The sequence below is a fragment of the Hippichthys cyanospilos genome, chromosome 7 (genome assembly GCF_059441005.1).
Source record: "Hippichthys cyanospilos isolate Australia breed blue-spotted pipefish chromosome 7, RoL_Hcya_1.0, whole genome shotgun sequence".
Taxonomy (NCBI): Eukaryota; Metazoa; Chordata; class Actinopteri; order Syngnathiformes; family Syngnathidae; genus Hippichthys; species Hippichthys cyanospilos.
In genome coordinates this window covers 5,585,735-5,599,058 of record NC_142375.1, presented here as the reverse complement: position 1 = coordinate 5,599,058, position 13,324 = coordinate 5,585,735, and the positions used below count along the sequence as shown (strand labels likewise).

General features: G+C 37.9%; 1 protein-coding gene across 2 annotated transcripts in view; it reads right to left on the bottom strand.

Moving 5' to 3' along the window:
• The window catches only part of krt222 (keratin 222), a 20,045-nt gene extending 6,721 nt beyond the window's left edge, over positions 1 to 13,324 (bottom strand). Inside the window, exons 1-8 of one of the 2 annotated variants that reach the window (XM_088420261.1) lie at positions 13,194 to 13,324; positions 13,069 to 13,105; positions 12,759 to 12,976; positions 9,063 to 9,145; positions 7,959 to 8,112; positions 5,423 to 5,722; positions 3,091 to 3,216; positions 1,180 to 1,400 (exon numbers count right to left, since the gene is read on the bottom strand). In XM_088420261.1, coding sequence (XP_088276387.1) covers positions 1,180 to 1,400; positions 3,091 to 3,216; positions 5,423 to 5,722; positions 7,959 to 8,112; positions 9,063 to 9,145; positions 12,759 to 12,956 — 1,082 coding nt within the window. In that variant the 5' untranslated portion in view covers positions 12,957 to 12,976; positions 13,069 to 13,105; positions 13,194 to 13,324. Of the gene's footprint in view, positions 1 to 1,179; positions 1,401 to 3,090; positions 3,217 to 5,422; positions 5,723 to 7,958; positions 8,113 to 9,062; positions 9,146 to 12,758; positions 12,977 to 13,068; positions 13,120 to 13,193 lie in introns of both variants that reach the window. The other variant, XM_088420262.1, reaches the window with a different exon arrangement.

Below are 13,324 nucleotides of genomic sequence, written 5' to 3'. Positions count from 1 at the left end.
CCTTTTAAGTTCCATGTATGAAATAGTTCCCATAAAGTAGTAAAAATCTATAGCAATATAGATTTTTACTATATATATATATATATGTATGTATGTATGTATGTATGTATATGTATATTTAGCTATAGATGTTTGACCTTTTGAGTCAAATTGTTGTTTTTTTTTTAATTAGGCTACACATGTATCGAGCTACCTCTCTCTCTCTCTCTCTCTCTCTCTCTCTCTCTCTCTCTATATATATATATATATATATATATATATATATATATATATATATATATATAAATGTATATTTAGCTATCGATTGTAGATATAACGTCTATTGGTATTTGCCTGATTTTTACTATAAGTACACGTTTTATGCATCTCGAGTTGTTTTTTAAAGTGCACATAAATAGTTATGTTCAGGTATGAATAAAAAAAAAAAAACATAATTACGACGTGACCTGGTCATGAAAACGAGTGACACGCCTGCTAACTGGGGAATGTGACTGCGACCGGTGACATCGTTAGTGAAGACTTGAAAAAAGGAACTTAATCCAGGTATTAATTTCAAAAGACTACTGCAATGATCAAAGCAAGTTCAAACAAGCCTTTGTAACGTGTTAGAAAACAAAGGTGTGCGTTCTTGTATGATGTCACCTTCCACAAATCAACTCAGTGCTGTATGCCAGGATTTATGTATTCAGTCAAAGCTGTGATTCCCAGACCACCCACTTGCCCTCAATTGAAGCACTTACTGAACAGAATGTATCCAGCAAAGCAACAGAATCATCTCCCCGTTTGAAAATTCACTAGTACAAATGACGTGATAACTATCGTTCTTTATTAATTATGCCTGCTGTGGCATGTCAGGCAGGGACATTACGAAACCAGAAAACACCTTGGAATATTGCACAGGCCTTCTCTCAAGTCTGTTTGACATACAACTATTGTTCCTAAGCTTCCCAAGAATACATACGAAGAAAAAAAAATCCCCCAATAAAACAGGTCATTGCAAGCAGTGAATATAAGCTCAGACAGGATGTGTTGCCTGTCTGAATCAAATAAATCGTGTTGGTTTTACAGTGCGTAAGACGTGACTGTGCTTGATTACCCTTGATGGTAAACTCAGGTCACATACAGGTACAGGGAGTTCTTACAATGTTTCAACCACCCTCTATACCTCTCATCCCTCACCTGCCCTCCTCCCGTTCCAGCAGTCGCCTATAAGTGGAGATCTCTCGCTCCAGTCGTATCTTTGTGTTGAGCATCTGACTGTGGCGCTGACGCTGCGTTGCCAGTCCATTCCTCACTTGCTCCAGCTCACCCTCCAACCCAGCAATTACCTGGGAAAGTTCCTGCAGCTGACTGGAATACAGCTGCTGGGTGTTGTGTAAGGAGTTCTCCAAGCCTTTCTCCTGGAGAACCAACAACAGGCAAAGCCATTATTTGCGGTGTTCAAAAAAGGTCTTATTTTAGTTGTTGCTAGTGACCTGATTTGTCTGAAGAATACGGTAAATAACTGGAATGTTGTCCTTCATAGCTACTGTACATGGGCTGCATGGTACAACACTTGGTTAACTGTCTCAGAAGAAGAGTCTGGGCTGTTTTGTGCGAACTGCCTTTTGCTGTTTTGAAGTCTGGTTCAGCGGTTTGTTAAACCAGTGTTCCTCAACCACAGGTCCGCGACCCGTTACCGGTCCATGGATGTACTGTTACAGGGTCGCATGGGCCGCACCCAAAATAATGATGTTTTGAAACTGATTTAGTTTATTCTTTAACAGTTCATTCGTTTGTGCTTTGTTTGGCTCAATCTTTGGTTTATGGCGCCGCCTCTGGCCGCTTTGGATATTACATTTTGTAGTAAGGTAGGATGCTCTAGTTTCAAATGAAGAGCAGTCAGTCGATGACTCACACGTTGTTCTGTTTCTCTGAGAAATCTGACCCACGAGTGTGTAAATTTTACTTTCTTTGTAAGAATGCTGTAATTTTTATAATAATATTCCCTAAATTAGTTTGTTGATCCAGCTTGTGACTGTGGATAACATGCTAGCTAATATTAATTCTTATCTTCAGCATGTTATATAGTGCTGCCTTGTATGCGTTTAGCTTGTTAGCTTTCTTGTCTGTTCCAGCCCCCACGTGACAAAAAGTCAGGTCGAATGAAAAACTCACAAAACAAGCCAACTTTTTTATTTATTGATTGCTTTTTAATTCTTGGAATTCTCAAGTCACAAAACGTTTTCAGTGAAATGAATGTTATACAACTTTAAAGGTGAAATGAATAACTCAAAAAGATAGGTCAAATAAATAAACCATGTAACGAAACAATAAAAAACAAACCAAAAAAAACCTTTTGAGTTGTTTTACTCGGTTATTCTGTCACATAACATTTTAGAAGAAACAAATAATCCGAAATATTCAAATTACAGCAAGTTTGACCTTATTTTTGTTTATGATGTTTAACTTTTCGTTCTGAGAGTGTATTAGAAGACTCAAAGTGAGCCATAGATGTAAAAAAATAACCACATTTGCGCCAAAAATGTACATATCCACTACTTGGAACAACTCCATCCAACGGCAACAGTTAAACCCCATTTTTGGGGATGTTTAGAATAAATTTGAGCCCATTTTTATTTTAAAATGTTTTGTGCAAAGAAAGTAGGGTAAATTAAACCCTCGCAATGGATCAGTCCTTTTTTGACATACTGTTTTTCAATCTTATGTTCATTTTTCCTTAAAAAATATTTTTAACCATTTGACACTCTTTCCCTTACTGTATTTGAACTGAATATTTTTCTAAGGATAAGCCATGTCTTCAAGAATATATATATATATATATATATATATATATATATATATATATATATATATATATATATATATATATATATATATATATATATATATATATATATATATATATATATATATATATATATATATATATGTACTACATGCCTACAGAGCTTTTGGCATACCAACCGGATGAAATGAGAACGATGATGAGTACATGTGTGATTGTTACATGTGTGATCACACCTGCAAAGTTATCATGCCATGTGCTAATGCTGGCACTGGTCGTATGGATGTTTATGTTTTCCTTACCAAGGAGCGCAGGGTGTCAATCTCCACCTGAAGGGAGTGCCACTGCTTCCGGGCCTCAGCTAACTCTGCCCGAGCGTCCCTTAGCACATTGCTGCTGTTGATAACCTGAGTCCATACTACTTCCTCCTGGGTAAGATAAAAGCAAAGAAGTTACATACAATGTTGGATTAATCGTGTCTGGAGTGGATTCTTTGAACAAATTCGCATAAAAAGACTGAAAAAAAAAGCACAATGGGGAAGAATTCCAGATAGCTTGCACAAACCCAAATGGCACAGAGCCAAAAGGAAACTAAGAAAGGTTGCATGCTCTTGATTGTTGAATTGTATGTTGTAGGAACAGGCAGCAGTGGCGACCTTTGAGTTTGTATTCACACACAGTTGTGCCAGGTGTGTTGACACACTGGCAGCTGTCGGGTGTTTCACACCCATCCACACCCGACTAGATCTATTGAAGCAGTCATGCGGTGTCTCAGCTATAACAATATTGACACATTCAAAAATCTTTTTTTTTTTTTTAATCCATCTTCAGTGAGACTTTCAGCGTTCTGTGTCATTTAAATAAAGTTAATATTTACTCCATTTGAAACACACAATGATACTGCACAGATCAAAAGGAAACAGCATTCACAATGATTGGTTGATTTACAAAGTTCTAGTGAGGAATTGTAAATTGTGACAAAGCGAGCTTAAGGTAAAGACATAAATAGGCTGTTTCATAGCAGACGAAGACATTGTAAGTCCTCAAACTCAAATTTTTTCAGTGTTGTCATCAGTGTTGGGAGTAATGCATTACAAAAGTAATGTAATTACTGTAATTACAAAAGTAATGTAATTACTGTAATGCATTACTTTTTGCTGTAATGCGGTAGTGCATGCATCACACAAAAAAGTAGTCATATTTTACTTGGTACAAATGAGAATAACACAATGCATTATTAACCTTAAAGTGGTATTTTTTTCCCTCAAAATTCGCCAAAAACACCACAAGACCAACACACCCATTACTTTCAGTTCCTCAGAGATAAAGACAAAAAGAATATTATAGTTGGGTGCAGTTTGTGCATGACAACTTTGTAAAATACCACCAGTAGTTTGACAAACCATTTCGAGCGGTGCAATAGTAACGTGTTAACAAAATGAAAAAAACATGGAGGAATGAGAGTGCAAAGCAAGCAAAATTATTTTCTCTTGCTCAGGGATGACACTTTGACCTCAAGAGGTTAGGAGACTTGTGGTGGAGCATGTTGGACGTAGAAGATATGCTGCCACTTTCCACAGTGGATTCGTCAGCATTTTGAAAACTTTTCCATCGAGATCCCTGTTGCAACTAGCAATAATGACAAGGTAAGCTAACATAAATCTTCACTGTATTATTGCTATAGTCTCTAACTAGTTGTGGTCAATGTGTATAAAGTGACACATACAAAAACTCATGTTAAACAGTATGTTAAACGCAATAACGATGATGTAGGCTAGCTTGCTAACATTAGCCCCACCGAATCAATCTATTTTTGAAACGTTTGTCCCTAAGCTCGCCGACTGAACTTGAATTTAAATATTAACATTGAACTTGTGGAATGCACCGTTCCTAAAGCAGCGGTCCTCAACCTTTTTATCACCGTGGACTGGTCAACGCCTTAGATTCATACTGCGGTGGGGGGGTTGCTGCTGGCTGCTCTACAAACCACATCATCCTTCTCACTATGTATGTAATATCAACAGCGGCCAGAAGCTGTGCCAAAACAACAACGATCGAACCGGTGGTTGGGGACCACTGGCCTAAAGCATAAACAATGCATCACTATGCTGTGAAGATAATTAATGAAGGGATAAAATGCAAAACAAAAAACCTTTGAGACTTCGGTGATTTAGGGCTATACAAATAAAATTTGATTGATTGATTGAAAAAAAAAGATTTTGTATTTGGTAATGTCTTTAAAGGTTTAAAATGCATTACAGATTTAATGATTTGTATTGTTTTTAGGCCTAAGCCAACCTTTCACTGGATGTGTAATGAGATAAGATAATAATAATAAGATACATTTAAATGGCAAATCCATATTTCCAGTCATATTGGTGAGCGGAATATCAAAGTAATGCAATAGTAGTGTCATGCCTTACATTTCAAATATAGTAACATTGTAATGTAACATACGACTTTGAAATTGTCGTGATAAGTAATAAATAATGCATTACAATTTTTAAGTAACTTGCCAAACACTGGTTATCATCTAATATGAGCTAGCCCTGATTCTACTGGCCAAATGCCAAAATGGCACAGCAAAAAAAACAAACAAACAAACGATGAGAGGATACAGGAAATGATGGGTACCTCATTGAGGGCTCCACTGTGTATTGTTGTTGATTCTGTTGTTGTCGATGTAGGTGTCGCTCCAGCTTCAGACCGGCTCGGCCCGGGATAGCTGTAACGTGAATGTGAGCCTGTACCCGAAGCGAGGTTTCTCTCAATCTGGTTGGGAAGTCTGTCCAGGTTGTACTGAGCTCTGATTTGGTCAAGGAGTTTAGTGAGCTCCATCCCTGTGCCATCCTCTTCCTGTTTACCTGCTACAGCGGTGGCTGCTAACAGAGCATCACATGAGGGGATTCGCTGCAACTGCAGAGCTCGGGCTGCCTGCAACCAGCCAACAAGAGGGGAGGGGGCATAAGGAAGCGAGTGGGACGCAGCAGAGGAGATGCAATAGCTGTTACACTGCATACAGCAACAAAACAGGAAGATAAGTGTGTGTGCCTGCGTGTGTGCCTGCGTGTGTGTGTGCGTGTGGGTGCATGTGTGTGTGTGTGTGTGTTTAAGATCAACTGTACATTCAAATTTTGCATGCTTTTGCCCTAAATGTTATAATCACACATAAATCAACTAAAGTCATAATGTCAAACCACACACATGCGTGCAAGCACACAATATATTTCCAGACACAAAAGTGGAGATGGATATTTTCAACTGTTTTTGTGTAGACACACTAATAATGTCTATTGAACTTTGTAGGTGATAATATAAATTAAAAGACACTTTCATGTTGAGCATGCATGCAAATGCATGATCAAATCCACGATGAGCAATTTCTTCTCTCATTGCAGGCAATCAGGCAGGACTGTATCAACGCTGAGGCTGGATCAATAGCCAGGGACAGATGATTAAGAAAAAAATCCCCCAAATTGATTGTGGTTTCAGTATCAACAAATACTTGACTTCTGATACTTTTTAACATCCTACAAGCAGCTCCATGGACGTCTCCATTTAGTTCAGTTAGCTCATTTATATGTAACCTAATCACTGTAGCTAGCCATCATGGAAATTGTATAAAACTTGTAGCATGGATATTTTTTCACCTTTTGGTGATATTTAAAGGTGAGGATACAATTTTTGGCACTTCAAAGAAAACATTTGGCTCTGTGTCAATATTGGCCGTTCTTGCTTGATTGTCTGCAAGGAAAATGTGAGTCACTCGTTGAGAACTGTCTCATGCAATGAGCATGCTTCCCCTAAATGGAAGCATTTTAGAATCAATGTGATTATATTAACTAGAGTTATTAGTTAGCTGCTAACTGTGAGAGTAATACACTTTCTCCATCTATGTTCGACAAAGTACTTTGCGATTTGATGGTGTAACTCATGACAGAGGTCATTAAATTACTTCTAGTCAAAGATGTCACACTAATGGGATATGCTGCAGACGGATGCCTGTTTTGACGGAGGAATGACTGGAATGCTAAAAAAAAAAAAAAGACGATTTAAAAATGTCAGAATTGCAGTTTTCATCTTTCGTTGTAATCTTCGGAATAGATTTTACATCAAATGTGGTCGTCTCCCAGCTGAGAGGCTGTGGGTTGGCCAACTGAGGCTTTGGTGGAGCTTTGTTGGAATCTTTTCACGAACTTTGGTTCATTGCTCGGACCCTCTATGAAACAGTCTAAGGAGGACACCTAGTAGTCATTAAATTATATATAAATATATAAGGACGACAATCCCAGTGAACATTCAAGGCCATCAAGTGATTCGAAATTAAACAAACCAATCTGATGATTCGAAGCACTTAAACCGTCATTAAAGTGCATCCAGCGTAATAAATAACGTGATCAAACCACGCCTCGGAGCAATGATTCGATACAATTGCTTTCTTTGAGTGTCAGTAGCCCATCACCAGGCTCGATCCCCCAACACCATCGTGACCATGTTGAAGTGTCCTTGAGCAAGAGGTCCTAGTTGCTCCTGATGCTGTGTCACCAGTAGGTTAATGACTAATTAGCGTAAAGCTCTTTGAGTACCCAAGGGTAGATAAGCGCTATATACTGTAAGTGAAAGTCTATTCACCAAGTCTATTTACCATTAGCTGTTATATTGTGGCAATTATATGAAATAAACTGCATTCAATCAGCAGTCAACACGATAATAAGCACTTTACAGTACCACCAGAAAGTGTAGAAATATGCCCAGATGAGTGAAAAAATTGTGTTAGTCTAATTAATTGCTTGTCAATCACAGTTATACATATCTGACTTTAATGGAGACTTATTTGTAGTTGCTTCCTTTCTTAGTCCTGGTTTCAGGTTTCATTCTGATAAAGGCATTCTGGGAAGCGTTTCAAGTAACCAGTGAATGTAGAACAAATTAAAATTGTTTCTCTGATTGGCTCTTGGCCAGGAAATTGCAAGATAGAGGTTTTGCATATGAAGGCAAGACTATTAATTACAATCAAATACAGTATGCTTCATCATGTCTAAACGATCAAATATTATGACACTTTACCTCAATTCATCATATGTCACAATATTCACCAATGTGATTCTCATGTATACCTACTTTTGCACCCCCCTGCTCTGTGTATATAAATGTTGAGAAATATAATGACCTGATACTCTTGGTTGATATCCTGAAGCTCTGTCATGGAGTGATCAATGTCTGCCTGCAGAATCATGTTGTTCTGCTCAGTCTTATTCTTTGACTCCCTTAGCACAGCAACCTGTTGCTCCAAGCACAAGGTGTTACGCTCTTCCATGTCACACCTGTAACACGTGAGAAGAAGATTATTAATCAGAACAGCCTTTTACAAACACTTGGAAAATACTTGGTCCTAGCTTCAACACAGTATACCGCATTAGCCATGGGAATATGAAGCTTCAATTTATTTCTTTTCACTCCTGTCAATGGGACTTTTGGTCTGAAGAAAGAAGTTTGAGAAATGGCAAGACGGAGTGGTTTCACCTGAACCATGAGTAAAATTAATATACTCATGGTTCTCATGGATATATATTGATAAAATATATTTTGGTTGATGTGCTTTGTTAAAAGAGAAAGACTAGTGTAATGAAACATATGTTACAGTCATTGTAAATTACAGTAAGCAAGTGTCATCTAAAGAGCAAAAAATGATCACAAGTGGTTTTTGAAGCTTCATTTTCCCATCACTAGCTTTCAGCTGTATCTCGAAAGTGTGCCATCTAAAGGACTAAAAAAAAGCAACAACTGATGATTCATGAAACATTTTCAAGCTTCATCTCCCCAGCATTACAATATACTACAATAAGTAAATACAGGACATTTCCATTGCACTACCAATGTCACTTGCTATCAAATGACATGGAGTAGTATCATAAAAAAATAAAAATAAAGGCCCTTTCATGTAGACATTTTGTCTGTGTTCATTCAAGAAAACAATGAATAGAACCATGATACACTTGTGAATGAAAACTACATATAATGCATATCAATTATTCTTATACTGTGCAGTTAATGCATATCAATTATTCTTATACTGTGCAGTATACACAAAAAATGCATAATATTGTATGCAGTTAATATTTGCCCATTATGATGTGCGGTCATGCTAATCTGGCCTCAGAAGGGCACATTTTTGACACATTATCCAGCAATAAAGTTGCCTGTCTCTATTCTAGAGAAAAGACTAGAGGTTGGCTGAGAACTTTCAGGAAAGATACAGGCACAAACAGCTGACCTGGCTTGGATGGCAGCAGCTCTGGACTTCATGCTTTCAGACTGCAATGCCAACAGGGCATTCTCCATTAGTAGTTTGCCAACCTAGCAAAGCAAAAAACAAAACAAAACAAAAAAACAAATGCAACAACAATTCCAATACACTGTTCCATCCATCCATCCTAATCATTATAAATCATCATTAATCTACCATGCCGAATTTGAAGAAATTATTCAGGCGGAGAATGATCATGTTACTATCCTAAAGGATAGCGGAACTAACCGTGCTTTAAAATGGCAATTGTTTGCAATAACTGTATTTTGTTCATTTAATTTTCAACTGTTGCAAGAGTCATTTCAATTAAAAGTAAAATACGAGGGACTTGAACAACACTGTTGTGATGCTTTTGTGTGTTTCCTATTGACATTAAAGCTCATGTTTTCGAGATATCCCACATTTGTTTTTCTCTTATGAGGTGGATTATTAAAACACTCCACCCATCTGCTCCCGGTCTGGCACTTTTGTCGAATTTTAGAAGTCAAAAAGTTTGCCCACCCCTGGTTTATCCAGTGATATTTTCACGCTCCTTATGCAAATAATTGTGCAAAATATACTGTTGGGTACAGATTATGGATGCCATGGGTCCATAACGGCACTAAGAATCAAGTGCCAAAAAAACAAAAAAGGAAAAAAAAAAGTATGTGACAAGGCCCCTCACTCGCTCACAGGTAAGTGTCCTGCTTCAACAGCTTGTTTGCTGTTAGTATGTAGTAGTACTAGGTAGCGTCAAGCTAACGTGTCATTGCCCGAGGTTAGGTAGTGTAAGCTTCCAATCACTCATCATTGTCTAATAGTATTCACTTGTCTGTAAACTTCATTGAATTACAGTTTGATCGGATTTGATACACCCAATGTATCACTTTATCAGCATGGGACTTAAAAAAAAGCATGTTTTAAAGTTTTAAATAAAGTTGAGTTAATTGATGTTTTTTTGTGTTTGAAAGGGCCCATGAATTCATGTTAACAGCTAGCGCTAAGGCAGGGGTCAAGAAAGCATGCTTGACTAGCAGTTTCTTACCATCCTTCATCCATCAGCAATTGAATATGATTCTATTTTTATGGCAGTGTGTTGTTGTTAGGTAAGTGATGTGATAACAATAAAAGCTGGGGTCACGAGGACGAGTCATGCATGTCAACTAAGCAACCAACGCTGAACTTTATCACAAAAATCAACTGTCAAGCAAGAGAACACTTTCACTTTTGTTTAGCATCAGTACAGATCAGAGTCTGCAAAAAAGGCATACTGTATGCAAACCAGTTTATAGTATTCAGAGTACAATGCACATTATGTGTGGGTTTCAATATGCTCAATACTACTAAGCCTTCGTAAGCCCCAGTGAGATCAGTGGATCTAAAACTACTTAGCCCTTGTACAGCGTTCAAGTTTGTGGGGCTTGTTTCCAGTTTTCATATAAAGCCATGTTTGCAATTCAAATAACTACCGTATTTCTCCGTGTACAAGTCGAGGTTTTTTTCTGCCTTATTTCCAACTCCCATATTCTAGGGGTCGACCTATATCCACATAACTCAAAAACAGACCAATTTTCTCCACATATCTGTGTTTGATTGCGAAATAAGTAATATGTCATTTACAAGGCTTAAAATGATTATCTGTACACCTGATTCGATATAGTATGCATCCGTTTAAATTTGCACTTTCAAATGCACTTTCGTCAAGTGCCGCCTTATTGCCTCTGTTGTCAACAATGAGGTTGCGTGAATCATTTTTCCAATGGACTTTGACCCATTATGAAAAGAAAAATATGGCTTCACTTGTTGCGTTCAAGACAAAAATTTGAGAGCAGTGGCTCTCCATGGGTAAAGAAGTCTTCAGTATGTAAAGCATTTATGGAGACCTCCATTTCAAACAAATTTGACAGATCCGAAGTTGACTACCCATGGAGGAGTAATAATGATGTTTGCGCAAATGACAAGCAGGAACAAGAGGACGTTCAGGATTTAAATGAGAGGGAATGTTTGGTGTGGCAGATAGTGATGATGACTTTGAGGGCTTTTTGACAAATTCACATTCAACTATGTCAAAAAATAAATAAAAAGCATTGACACTTCAAATCGTTTTATGCTTGCAACGATAGTTTCAGCATTTGGGTCCACATTGCAGTGCACTTGTTTCATTTTCGCCCCACTCCCTCCCCACCAAAACCGCAATAGTATGTTATTCAATATACGATGAAGAAATGCATCTAAAACTACCGTAATTTTGCCATTTTAATAACACACACCATGTGTTTTAATTGGACAGTTATGTATTTCTAAAGTCAGGGGTAGATTTATATATGTGTTTTTGTAAAATTCACCCAAACTGAAGTGAACAAAGGGGTGGGGGGGTTGACTTATGCACAGGGTCAACTTGTACATGATTACATACAATAGTCGTTGGGATGAACATCCATCCATCTACCCATTTCTTTGTAGCCCCTTATCAACACTAGGGTTGCTGGTTGAATATTTTGACAGAAAATTATATGATTTTATATGAATTATTGCGGGTCCACCAGAATCATGATGATTAGCTGAGCAAGAAAAATACGCCACAAAAGGGTTAATGTCCAAGCAGATATTTAGGATAACATAATGTTCTCCAAATAAAACCGAAAGCAAACCAATCTTATGCTTTTATATGAAAGGCCCAAAAAATGTGCAAGCAGTTAAATATGCTGTGCTTGCAAAGACACGAGAGAAACTTTGCGTTACCGACAGAGTATATATGTAAGTATGTTGAAACTTTCGGGTTTTTTTTCGGAGCACTGTTAAAGGGACAGTGTGTAAGATTTAGACTGTGTTTCATGAAAAAGGTTTAATTAAATATTTATACATTTCAAAAACTCACAAATGAATGTGTTTGTTTGTTTTAAATATAATTGTAGATCTAGTTATCATTAAATGATATTCCATGGGGGGTGGCACTTCTCCGGAGCCGGCTGTAACGAATAACAGTCTAAATCTTACACACTGTCTCTTTAAAGTAAATCAACAGAGATGTATAGACAATCATGACATTATTAGTTAATACCACAAAGACAATGATTCCATAAATGTAATTGCTTTCATCAGCTACGGCTTGCCTGGGTTTGTTTCTATGCTAGAAATGTATACATTGTGGATGACACACTAGTAAAATACACTTGTTACCAACTAGGACCCACTTTAAATGAGAAATTCACACTTTAAATATAGTTTTACATTTTTTTGCTCTAAGGTTTCCATTTGGCTAGCACTCCAAATTTTACCATAACATTCCGACAACATCATGGCCAGAGAAGAAAAGTTATTCACACGGTGCTTCTCAATGGCTGATTGTTACCCGGACAACAGTAGAAATGTGTAATATGGCCTTGGCCTTTTGAGTCGACTGCTCGTGTAAAGTGTCATTTAGAAAAAGTTTGCCTGTCACCTACAGGTATATCCTGTTAGCTCAAACAACCCGCCTGCCTGCTCACAAGTGATGAGTCTCTGAATGACAGCAACAAATTTTAAACAGTCGCGCGGCATCAGTATCAGAATTGTTAGTCTTGCGTAAATGTTCTTTAGGTTCATAATATCCTATTATGACCGCGACTCTTATTTTGCTCGCAAACTGTGTCAAGAGGATCCCACAAAATGGCACACTCTTGATTAATTATTCATTCGTCCCACCTGAGCACGAAGTTCTTTCACAACTTTTTCCTGCTTGGACCAATCCTGAGAGCAAGACATGTTTCTCATGCCCCTTTCAGCTATCTGGGCTTCTAATTGTCGGTTGGTCTCCTGCAGCTTGTTCACCTGCTCGAGGAAGCCCTTCAAACGAGTGTTCAGCCCCCACATGATTTGACCAGAGTTCTGCAGCGAGTCCATGCTCTATATAGTCGTATGCACTAGAAGGCGCAGACAATTTGAGTCAAAGGTCAGACATTATTGGTCATGTTATTGTTTGCCATTGTAGAAGAAATACTGCACATATACTCACTGTGCTTCGTTCCCAGCAGACGTGATAATTTGGACACCTGCAGGTAAAGGGCTAACAGTCACACTTGTTTTAGGACACAATTTCAGAGGCGTGAACTAAGTAAATGTTTACCCAGTGATACTCACGTGTGCTAGTGTAGCTTTCGCAGCATAAAAACAAAAAGCAGTCGAAAGAAGGAAACAAAATTCTCCGAGTCTGTTTTAGTGGCTCGCAAGAATTCAAAAAGGCTCCCCTACCCTCGCCGCTTAGCAAATTC